Source organism: Eleginops maclovinus, chromosome 15, assembly GCF_036324505.1.
Source record: "Eleginops maclovinus isolate JMC-PN-2008 ecotype Puerto Natales chromosome 15, JC_Emac_rtc_rv5, whole genome shotgun sequence".
Classification (NCBI taxonomy): Eukaryota; Metazoa; Chordata; class Actinopteri; order Perciformes; family Eleginopidae; genus Eleginops; species Eleginops maclovinus.
Window position 1 is genome coordinate 2109208 of NC_086363.1, and position 12287 is coordinate 2121494.

The window sequence follows — 12287 nt, forward strand, 5'->3', positions numbered from 1 at the left end:
ACTTTTTATTGAGTGTATTCATGTTTTTCACTGGGTTCAAAGTTCAAACCCATATTTTTACACAGAGTACAAATAAAACAACACCATGCCTTGAAATACAGTTATTTTGGTTTAAATGTCTCTAACAAATTAGAAATTTGGAACAAAATTGTCCTTTTTCCTGAGCAGTTTGAAGAATTTTGGGATCTGGGATTTTTTTTTGTTGATGGTATACTTAATGATGCATTGGTTAATTAAAAATAGGAAAGAATCCAAATTAATCTACAATAAAAATGATCCTTAAATTGCAACACATTTTTCCTTCACGTATGAAATCCCCTATACAACTAACCTCATACATTATAACTTAGGATTAGTGTTGCATATTTGCAATTCATTACTCAAATATGCAGCGACTCTGAACACAGGTTTGGTATCACATAGTTTTATTGTAGAAAATGTGATGCACAGTTGAACCCTTTTGGTTCCAACAGACCTCAAACTCACCTTCCTAGCATTCAGTAAAATGCACATCTGTGTGTGCAGCTCATCCCTTTGATTAGAGCCCTATCACTCGAGCTCTGACAGCGTTACGTTTCATACAGTACATCTTGTAAGTGCACAAAGTCTAAAAAACGATTACTCATTGGTGACAGGCGTTTTAATCCACTACATAATAATAATTATTTGGCAAAAGAGAACGAAGAAACCGTCTGTTTGCCTGCTCAAAGAGTGCTATTGTGAACCTGGAAATGTTGAAAATCCCAACGTTTTAAGATAGAAATGTATTGTACGGTCTCTGGCACATAGAAACTGCAGGATGCTAACTTGCTTATGTTGGGCAATTTGCACAATTGGCACAAGTTGCGTTAATGAGCATATTCAGACAAAAGCTAAAAAAATGGCTTGTCTGATTTGGACAATTTCGGTGTGGTTTTGGATGTTATAGAGGATATTGAATCCATTTCTGGCATTTCCAGGATTAGAAATGGCAGTTTTTAATCAGAAAGTGGCCCTATTTCTACTCCCAGAGGGATGATTCTGATGAATTAGACTCAAAACTAAAATTTATTTTCATAAAAATGTCAGAAATAGTTTCAAAATGCTCTATAACATCCAAAACCACACCGAAATTGTCTGAATATGCTCATTAACGCAACTCGTGCCAATTATGCAAATCGCCCAACATATGCAAGTTAGCATCCGGCAGTTTATATGTGCTGGGGACCCGTACCCTACATTTCGATCTGTGGGGTACTCATCATTTCCGGGTTCACACTGCTGGCCAGTAGACTAAAACTGAAAGGCAAATCTGAAACTCACGCGGGAGGACGTGTTAACGGTTAGTATTAGTACAAAAAATAGATATATAAACAATATACAAATACAACAGAAACATCTAAATGTCCATCCCTGACAGTACATATCATCCGTCACCATGAAGGCAGAGCGCAGAGGCGGAATCAGGGCTGAGCCTCGGCATCAGGCTCGTCGTAGATGTAGCTGCCGACGCCTCCAGTGTTCACACCTGAGAGGACGGAGAGACGTTTAAAGGATCAGTACATGCTAAATACATCTATACCAGGGCTGTCCTAACTTTTTTCACCGAGGGCCACATACAGAAAAATATACGGAGAGCTGGGCCCCTTATAGAGGTGAATGTTGCCTCAAAAGTTAAGTTATAAGTAAACAAATCAAATGTAGGTGAATAATGTGCGATACTTTCAAATGCTTTAAGGAAAGAACAGCCTACATCCCGTCTGTCTTTAGGGTTCATTTATTCTGTTGGCAGCTCATTCCTTAAAACAGGAGCCTCAGACTGCTGATAATAAGAGTAAATATGAAGGTTACATTTCCAGCTGGTTATAGAAATAAGTTCTTGGGCTTTTTTTTATCAACTAAGATTTATTAGAAAAGGTTTTAAATTCTAAATGACTGAATTTATTTTAAATTGGGCTCACTAATATATTTGAACATATATATTTGAGAAGTACAAAATAAGACAAGCAGAAGTTTCATTTGTGGGCCATATTCATTATACTTTTAGAATGTGCAGAGGGCCGATTCTAAATGGCCTGCGGGCCGCATTTGGCCCCCGGGCCGCAGTTTGGACACCCCTGATCTATACAATTCAAAAGGGACATTAAGGATACTTATTCTGAAATCTAATATTTATACTTATGCAGTATTTAATTTGCCGACATGTGTTGGTTGTGACGCATTGTTTCAGGGACACTTTCTCCAAGTCTGCACTGAGACTGTCGTACCTTTGGGTCCAAACAGCACGGCGTAGCACGGTTTGTGGCAGTACGGCTGTCCATCGTGCTGCAACAGAGAGAAAAAGCTCTTAATTCCCCCTCAATGTGGACCTTTTTATTTAGGAGAACAGATATTAAAATCCTCAGAAATATCCGTCTCCTCAACGACTCACCTCTGCGTGGCTGCCGGCAGATAAAGTCTTGCTGCAGCGCTCACATCGCAGACAAGGCCGGTGCCAGTTCTTCCCCAGAGACGACACCTTCTCCGCTGCACGCACACACACACACACACACACACACACACACACACACACACACACACACACACACACACACACACACACACACACACACACAAAGACGATAGTCACCATGGAAACCAGTCGCATTAGTCACTTAGACACATTCCCACACTCATGCAATGTGAGATATGAAAACAGTAATCTGCTCACCAAAATAAACCGTCTTGTTGCACCGGGGGCAGATGTTGGGTCCTCCAGAGAAAGAGGAGAAGCTTGCAGCTGAAAAAATATAACATGCATTAGTTCTAATAAACTAAATTAACTATTGCTATAAAGTAACACTGTGTGCCCCGCCCCCCCCCCCCGCAGAGCCGACTTTATGTATTTGCTCCACATTTTCCCTCACCCTTCACCGGTCCACGCGGGGTCTTCTTCTCCTCCTCTGGTTTTGCATCTGTTTGCATGGAAACGGCAGCGGGGGCTTCGTTGGCGGGAGCGTCGTACACGTAGGACCCGGCCCCGCCGATGTTCACGCCTACAAAACACACACAAACGCTGCATTCACACACCTTGGAACAGGCTGATGGCACTGAAAAATGTACAAATATTGCACTTACACTGACTCAGGGGATTTATACATTCATTTTAACTCAAATTAAACACCTATTTCTGAGAATTTATATTGTTTTAAAGTACCTTATGTTGATATTTATGTAGTAGATTGGACTATTATCATTTATTCTGCACATTTTATATTGTGTATTCTATGTCTATTACTCTGTATACTCTATTAATATGTCTCTTTTCTCCTGTGGATATGTATATTATTAAACTCATGAGTAATTAATGCTGTTGTGACAACAACAATTCTCCATTGCCTTTAAATGGGGACTTGTTATTTAATTTACTTCAAACATTTTCTCAATGTCTGTGTGCAAAGAAGAAGAAATGGCACCTTTTGGTCCAAAGAGGGCAGCGTAGCACGGCTTGTGGCAGTAAGGCGTCCCGTCGTGCTGCATGAAACCAGGAGGGGAGGAAGTCAGCAAACACATGCAGACTAAAGTACTGCACTTCATTACATTTCTGAGGTCATTTATCTTCATTATTTTCAGTACTTTATACTTCTAATTCACTACATTTATTAGTTATTATCAACTAATGACTAAACATTGACTTGTAATTACAGGTTATAATATCCAAAATCAATTTCCAATTTAGTTAAATCAGCTGTGAATAGAGCTGGGATGCAGATGTGAATGCATTCATGTTCATAATCCAGTCACTAAATATATATGATTCAGAACAATAAGTGTTTATGTAGGACTTTAACTTTATTTATTATCTATTTTAACTCAAAGAAGACCTGAGCACTTCTGTGTCTCACTCAGTTTAGTTTAACACATTTTTTGTAATGTTTGGATCCATATCATGCCAGATAACAAAGTCTTGTTCACAGACCTGTATAAGACATGTCGGCTCTGCTATTTTCTGTGCTAACAACATCTATCTTAGATACATATGGACATCTCTGCAGTCAGTTTACCGTAAGCGCATTTTATTATTGTGCATCAAAGCCAGCTCCCTGAAAAAAGACAGCCTGCTCTCTTTGTAAAATATGTGTTAATAGAGTCTAATGTGCCAGGAAATCGTCCTCAGCTTGACTCCCGTGTTCGACCCCTTTTAGGGAGAAACCGTGCAGCGCTGCAGACTCCATCTGAAGCAAAAGCCCTTCATCGCTCAGACTTTAGTGTCCTCCATGTTACTCCATTTAAATCAGATATGTCTGCAGTGTCTTCCCCACAGGAGACATGTCTTTAACATTCAGCTCTCATTATTATTATTTTTTTTAATTGAGGTACTTCAATGTTATGCTGCTTTGTACTTTTACTCCACTACATTTATTTATTCCCTTTGGTTGCTAGGCAGATTTGGATTAATGATGGTAAATATAATCAGCCCTTAAATCAGACTTTAGTTCACCTGGAGTAAATCCAGCAGCTACCCTGCAGTATACAAGTAAATATTTGACAAAGAGAGCAGGCTGTCTTTTTTCAGGGAGCTGGCTTTGATGCACAATAATAAAATGCGCTTACGGTAAACTGAATGCAGAGATGTCCATATGTATCTAAGATAGATGTTGTTACAAGATATGAGTACTTCTACTTTACTCAAGTACAAGATATGAGTACTTCTACTTTACTCAAGTACAAGACCTGAGTACTTCTACTTTACTCAAGTACAAGATCTGAGTACTTCTACTTTACTCAAGTACAAGATCTGAGTACTTCTACTTTTACTCAAGTACAAGACCAGAGTACTTCTACTTTACTCAAGAACAAGGTCTGAGTACTTCTACTTTACTCAAGTACAAGGTCTGAGTACTTCTACTTTACTCAAGAACAAGACCTGAGTACTTCTACTTTACTCAAGTACAAGATCTGAGTACTTCTACTTTACTCAAGTACAAGATCTGAGTACTTCTACTTTACTCAAGTACAAGATCTGAGTACTTCTACTTTACTCAAGTACAAGATCTGAGTACTTCTACTTTACTCAAGTAAAAGATCTGAGTACTTCTACTTTTACTCAAGTACAAGATCTGAGTACTTCTACTTTACTCAAGAACAAGACCTGAGTACTTCTACTTTACTCAAGTACAAGATCTGAGTACTTCTACTTTTACTCAAGTACAAGATCTGAGTACTTGTACTTTTACTCCAGTAAGACTAACCACCGCAGTAGGAATCACTCAGAATATCAGCATCAGCACTCGGGTAAAATAAGTTGAACATTTTTGGCAATTTAGTAAAATAATCCAATATCTTGAATCCTTACAAAATCCATTAAACCAAGCTCTAATAAGTGGAGCTTTCCCCTCATGACAGACAGCACTGCAGTTCTTTATTTACTAAAGGAAAGCTCACGAAAACACAGCAAAAACCAGATAAATACTTACACTCAGGTAAAAGTGTGTAGGCTTGTTTGTACTGAGCTAAATGTCGGCGCTTACACCACACAGACTGAAATCTAAGCGCTGGTTTCAGTGGTCGATCTGCACCAGAGATAGACACGCTTGAATAAAGTATGCAAATGTGCTCAGATCCTCAAGACGCTTTCACGCCTTGCCTCTCACCTCAGAGACCTCGGCAGGAAGCCTGTGGTTAGTCTGCGGGGAGACAGTCATCGTAATGACTTCCCTGCAAGCTTCCGAGTGGTTTAGAAAGTCAACAGAGTGAAAGTTGAACCACAAGGAAACCTCAAATCTCACTTCTCTTGTGGTTGAAGGCCAGATTAGTCATATATCTCTGCTTCGGATTCATCGTGCAGTCATACCGAGTGTATTCAACAGCCTGTCCCTGCAACTGGGTCCACTAAGATGAGTCATTTTAGGACATGTTACCAGGCAGATCCTTTTCTTTAGGCTCTGAGATGTTTATTTATGTGTCCGCGCTCAAAATGTAAAATATACTCCTTCGAAGCTCCAGTTAAATCTGTCACTTCCTGTTCCCGTCCTCTTACCTCAGCGTGGCCTCCTGGATTCAGCGTCTTGTTGCAGCGCTCACACTTCAGACAGAACTTGTGCCAGTCTTTCCCTAAAGAGGACACCTTCTCCGCTGCAGGAGGAGGAGAAGAAGAAGAAGAAGAAAGTACATTGATTTGTTAAATCTGACACTTACATGTTTATGGTGTTTATGGGACATCAAGCCTTTCAAAATGGATATGAAGATCCAGATAAGATGAATGGACCGGAGGGGGTGTAAATGAAACAAAGGGAAGTATTATTCGAGCCAAATCCGGAAGGGTTAAAGGTGCATGAACATAAGTACTCCAGAATACACAATCAAATCAGAGCGAGGATTTAAAAAATACGAAATACAGAGCAGGGGAAAAATGCGTTGACTGTTATTTTTAGATAAGATCTGAATTAAGAATCTTAAGGGTTATTAAAATCTATTAAAAGCTGTATTTTGGGACAGGTCAGCAAAAGCATATAAAAAAAGGTAGTTTGTCATTTAAAAACTAAATAATATTCAGGGGCTTTTCTTTAAAAATACAGCAAGAGGCGCTAACGGCCCGCCACAAAGACGGCCATGCCATTTGAATTCATTTCCGTAGGATGTGCAATTCATTTAATATGTCTTTATTCAACGTGTTTCTAACTGCAGATTCTAAACTCAATCTCGGGAATGAACTGGTCAAAATATTTTAGATTATTTGATGCCTTTTTGCTTTAATGCTTCAATTCACATTTTTCACTTTCATAATATATAATGTATAAATGTAGGCTATTATAAGACTTTAAGCTACATAGCAGTATGTTGTCAATAAATGATCCTAATATGATAAATAGACAGCGGGTGGGAGATATGTGGTTTAACAAAGACTTATTAATGAATATATTAAGTTAGTCATCTGAAAATATAGGCTTTAAAACTGTTCTATATATTAATTAAACCACAGATGGAAGATTGTGTGATATAGAGTACTACACATTAAGGGTTAATTATAATCCTGAAATGGCTCATTCTGCATGATTGATTTCACTTTTGGGTAAAATAATGCAAATATAGACACTAAGATTCCCCTTATACTTCTTTTGTTTATATAACTATTATACATCTTCTTTTAAAATGGTGCATTTGATAAATGTAGTGTTTTGATTCTGAATTTGAAATGCCTCAGCATTAAATATAGTCATAATATTTTACATACTCTCGTTTGAATACAAAGACTGGACATGAAATCTAAAGCACCGTTATGATCCAGTATTATAGGTTATTCTGCACGATGAGTTGTTTATCTTCTGGTTCTTTAAGTTCGACGCTGATACCTGCGTACTTTAGGAGGGAACAGCGGGTCCCCGACTGTCCCAGAATATCTCACTCTGATACAACGAGACACTTCCTGTTCACACTCCAGCCTGCCACCGAGACGTGTGACAGCAAGTCACCTTGTGCACTGTGGGGGAAGTCTGTGTGTTTGTGTGTGTGTGTGTGTGTGTGTGTGTGTGTGTGTGTGTGTGTGTGTGTGTGTATGTGGGGGGGGGACCAAACAACACTTCCATTTTTCTCTGTATGTCTTTAAAGAATGATATTTAAGAGCTACATCTCCGTTTAGAATGACACGTCTTCATTTACTTTAAAAACAGGAACGGTACTTTAGGTCCCTTTAAGGGTACAAATATTGTTTATTTTAAATACTTATTCCAGTATAAAAATGTCAAAAACTGGTGGAAAATTCTGATTAAAATATGTGATTTTTCCATCAATATTAACCCCAAAAATATTTTAGTTTACTAAAAGAAAACCACAAGAACTCTAATTTACCTGGCTCACTATTACATGGGTTATTAATGAATGAGTGCATGACTTTTGCCAGAAGTGTAAAGTAACTAAGTAGATTTAATCAAGTCCTGTACTTTAGTAAAATTCAGAGGTAAATGGTGTACTTTTACTCCACTACATTTATTTAATCCCTTTAGTTGCTAGGCAGATTAGGATTAATGGTGGTAAATATGATCTCCCTTAAATCAGACTTTAGTTCACCTGCAGTAAATCCAGCAGCTACCCTGCAGTATACAAAGCCATTCAAACTAGCTGCACCTTTACCAGCTCTGAGAACACTTTAATGATCAATAATCATAAAGGTCAGAAACGGCAACATCCTGATCTAATAAACCTCCTCTGGTAATAATCTGCAGTCTAGTCTCAAAGGCCTCAGTTATTTATTTTCAGTTTGGATGAAAGTTAATGAACCCCCTCAGCTGGAGACGGATGATTGAGACTCCAGCATGTAGTCGCTGTGGTGACGCAGCCTGAGCTATTATTGCTTCACTATCAGTGGCTGATTACGGGCAGCCATTAGCGGTCCTGTTTGTGGGCATCGGTCTGACCTGTGTTATCTGACAGCCCTTTACACCCAACCCCTCCTTTAAGTGACCTTTTCACCAGCTCTATTGCTTCCTGTGAGAGATGAACAGGTGTATCATCTTACTGAGGAGTCAGTTTAGTCACCATGTATCAGACTTCAGCTTCTTTTGATTATGAAGCAACACCACATGCCAGTGTAAATAATTCATTGATCGCTCATGCATCCCTTTTTGTTCTTTATTCCCCCGGAGACCCCACCCCCGCCCTGCAGCTTCAGATCAACATGCTCTTTCCTCTTGGGCAGTAAATTCACAACGAACATGTTTCCTCTGGCGGCGTGTGTTATTGTTTGGGAGCCGCACGGGGAAATTTATAGCGGTGGAGACGCGTGTCGTACATTTTAAGCTCAGACATTCGGCCTATTTTGGGATTTCTGGGCTTTCATCTAAACAACAAATCAATGTAAAAAGCGGAAAGGGAAATATCTTAATTAAAAGAAAACTGTCAAGGGGCGAACTTACGGGTATGAACCCAAACGCACGACTCAGAGACGAGGGGTTTCAGGAAAAGCCCTTTTACTGGATGACCTTTGTACAAAGGCATTCACAAACAAACGGACTCTTTCGAGGGAAAAACCCTGAACTGAAGACTACGAACCAAAAACCACACGTATGAGGGAAAAACGTAACTGCAACAAGGGGTCTGGGAGTATACATGAGCCTGGGGCTAGATGTCGGACGTTCACGTGTGACGAACTGGCACTGGAACAGGGGAGCGGGGAGAATATATACACAAGGTGAGGAGACACAGGTGGAAACAATCAGGGCGGGGTAGACAATCAGGAAAGAGGGGAGACACACGGGGGTGGGGAACACAGAGACCTGAAACGAGAGGGAATTAATCTAAAAACTGGGAGGCAAAAGACAACAAAGGGACAGGACGGAAACTAATATAAATAAAACAACATTATTTTTCGAGACATGACAAAAACAGACACACAAAAAAACAACAACCCAGGAGTAGAGAAAAGGAAACAAAGCAGAAAATAAACAAATAAAAAAACAGTTTAAAGAGTCCCTATAAAACCTTTTGTGGTTTTCCCTTCCCTGTAGCGTGTTATATATGTACAGTGTGCATATAAATGGTCTGTAAAGGCTCAAATCCCGTGTCCCCCCTGCCTGAAACACCTCCATTGGACTCCTTTGTTTACTTCCAGAACAATGACATCACTATGTAACACCCACGCTTCTATTGGCTAGCGCTCCAACACATTCTACGTGATAGGCTAAGGGGGCGGGGCATCTCTAAGCAGGCTGGCCAATCACAACAGAGCCGGCCTGCTTACCAATCAGAGCAGACTGGGCTCTGGTTTCAGACAGAGGGTGAAAAGAGGTGCTGCAGCACAGGCAGTATGAGAAACATAAAGAGCTTTCTGAACATTAGAGCATGGAGACATGTCCCAGTAAATATAAACCTGAGAATGAGCAGAACATGTCCTCTTTAATCTACAGTAAAGAATATATCAAATCCAGTGTCGTCTTTTTCAAAGCCTCTCATAATACATTTGAAATGGAGACTATAGTGTAGTTGTGTGACGTGACAAATTACATGGGTTGGTCCATTTTCTTTAACCATTAGCATCATGGAAGCTGTCATTTTTGAACATTTGGTTTTGTGGAATTAACTAAAACAAACCTAGACATAATAATACATGTTGTTCTTGCAATAGGAAATCGGAAATACATATATAAATGAATAATTAAATGGATATTAATTCGAAAACGTATCACATAGGTGACTAATCACCATCATTATGTTTATGTGACCAAGCCCCATGTCTAGTCAATGGTTGTCGTCCCCTCAGTATATAATCCTGGAGCTGCATGGTTTATAATAAATGAACACTGACTGAAAACACGTGCTATGCAATAAAAAAAAGGAGGAATTAAAGAATAATAAGGCAGCAGTGAAAGCCTTTTCCTCGGATAATAACCCCGAGGCTGGGGCGGGGACAGATGAAACATGCACTCACCGAAATACACCGTCTTGTCGCATTTTGGACATTTTGACGCCATGTTCCGGCTGGATAAAGACAAGGACACGCTCTTTCTGTCGGTGCACCGGCGACCTGTCTTGTCTGTCTGTCTGTCTGTCTGTCTTTCTGTCTGCAGCTCCAGCAGACACACCCCAGAGGATGGTGGATGTTGGAGAATGAAACGGACTGAGCTCTCCTCCTCCTCCTCCTCTTTGAGTGCGGTTGCCTCATTTGCATAGCCACGCCCCCAAGGGTGACATCATGCCGTTTTCATTCTGAACTACAGCAGATATAACATCCAACATGTACAGATCAATGTGCTGTTTACTACTGCCATGGTTGGTTCATGATGGCTTCACTCCTTTATAACATGTGTTGTCCTTAAAACTGCATAAGTGTTTTATTATTATTATTTTTACTTTAATATGTACTGTAGCATGAAGCATATATGCAGTTGGGAAATACTACTATTAGGACATACCTGGGACATATTGGACAATGAAAGTACATCATATTTGATCATTTGGACCTGTCAGCAGCTATATAACCATATTTTACTGGATATAAAATATCCCAAAATAATAATTGCTAAGGTTTTGTTGCCACTCTTTTCCTTCAGTTCCTCTATGGTCAACCTTTCTATTTTATATCCAGATTCAACATCTTGATCTGGTGGGGATATTAGAATTGGAGCCAAAAAAAAAAAACAGGTTTTAAATCCTGGATCCTGAGTAATGGATCCTGAGTCCTGGATCCTGAGTCCTGCATCCTGAGTCCTGGATCCTAAGTGGTGGATCCAGAGTCCTGCATCCTGAGTCTTGGATCCTGAGTAATGGATCCTGAGTCCTGGATCCTGAGTCCTGCATCCTGAGTCCTGGATCCTAAGTGGTGGATCCAGAGTCCTGGATCCTGAGTGGTGGATCCTGAGTAATAGATCCTGAGTCCTGCATCCTGAGTCCTGGATCCTCATTTTTCCAGATATGCACGGTTGCAGGTGCTTTTATTTTGGAAATGTGATCAATCCTATATCTTAGCAATGTTTGGTCGGCTGCATTAATCAGGGTCGCCCTTCAGCTGTGTTTGTTTCCTGTGCGGTTGTTAGGCTACGCCGCTCTTCACTGGGAATGTTAAGTGAAGATCTGCAGCTCCATGGAGAGCGGCTCTGGACACATTTGGAACAAGGAGAGCTGAGATATCAGGTGGCCTTTTGTGCGAAAGGATAACATTTGAACATAGATTTTAAATAATGAAGCAGAAATAGCAAGTTCCTCAAATTTTAGGTCCAAATGTGTAAATAAATGCTACAAATAGCCGCATTTTCTTCCCTGACATCATGCACAAGACACAGTTGTTTCCTTTTGCCGTATTATTATGCTAAACACAGATTGGGATTATCCAGGGTGTCTGAATAACATGCATTTTATTTTGTAACCAAACATACTACTCTACTTTAAAGAGTCCTCTCCTGCTGATGTTCAGGTGTATATCAGTATGTAGAGTCTCTACTTTAAAGAGTCCTCTCCTGCTGATGTTCAGGTGTATATCAGTATGTAGAGTCTCTACTTTAAAGAGTCCTCTCCTGCTGATGTTCAGGTGTATATCTGAACTCTTTAAAGAGTCCTCTCCTGCTGATGTTCTGGTGTACATCAGTATGTAGCGTCTCTACTTTAAAGAGTCCTCTCCTGCTGATGTTCAGGTGTATATCAGTATGTAGAGTCTCTACTTTAAAGAGTCCTCTCCTGCTGATGTTCAGGTGTATATCAGTATGTAGCGTCTCTACTTTAAAGAGTCCTCTCCTGCTGATGTTCAGGTGTATATCAGTATGTAGCGTCTCTACTTTAAAGAGTCCTCTCCTGCTGATGTTCAGGTGTATATCAGTATGTAGCGTCTCTACTTTAAAGAG

General features: G+C 39.9%; 1 protein-coding gene across 1 annotated transcript; it reads right to left on the minus strand.

Moving 5' to 3' along the window:
* Positions 1–408: 408 nt before the first annotated feature.
* LOC134876532 (cysteine-rich protein 2-like) lies at positions 409–10600 on the minus strand. Its single transcript, XM_063901505.1, has 8 exons — positions 10382–10600; positions 5999–6093; positions 3435–3492; positions 2886–3014; positions 2690–2758; positions 2411–2505; positions 2247–2304; positions 409–1507 (listed from the first exon to the last, which is right to left on the minus strand). Exons 1-8 carry the CDS (start codon positions 10422–10424, stop codon positions 1443–1445), a joined length of 612 nt encoding a protein of 203 aa, XP_063757575.1. The 5' UTR covers positions 10425–10600; the 3' UTR covers positions 409–1442.
* Between the last annotated feature and the right edge of the window lie 1687 nt (positions 10601–12287).

What these genes read in the sequence shown, in the direction of transcription:
- LOC134876532 (XM_063901505.1), bottom strand. Translation starts at nt 10,424, where the DNA reads ATGGCGTCAAAATGTCCAAAATGCGACAAGACGGTGTATTTCG. An exon ending in CCCGCGTGGACCGGTGAAGG is followed by an intron (nt 2,759 to 2,885) that starts GTGAGGGAAAAT and finishes ATATTTTTTCAG; the next exon opens with CTGCAAGCTTCTCCTCTTTC. An exon ending in CAACAAGACGGTTTATTTTG is followed by an intron (nt 2,506 to 2,689) that starts GTGAGCAGATTA and finishes GTGTGCGTGCAG; the next exon opens with CGGAGAAGGTGTCGTCTCTG.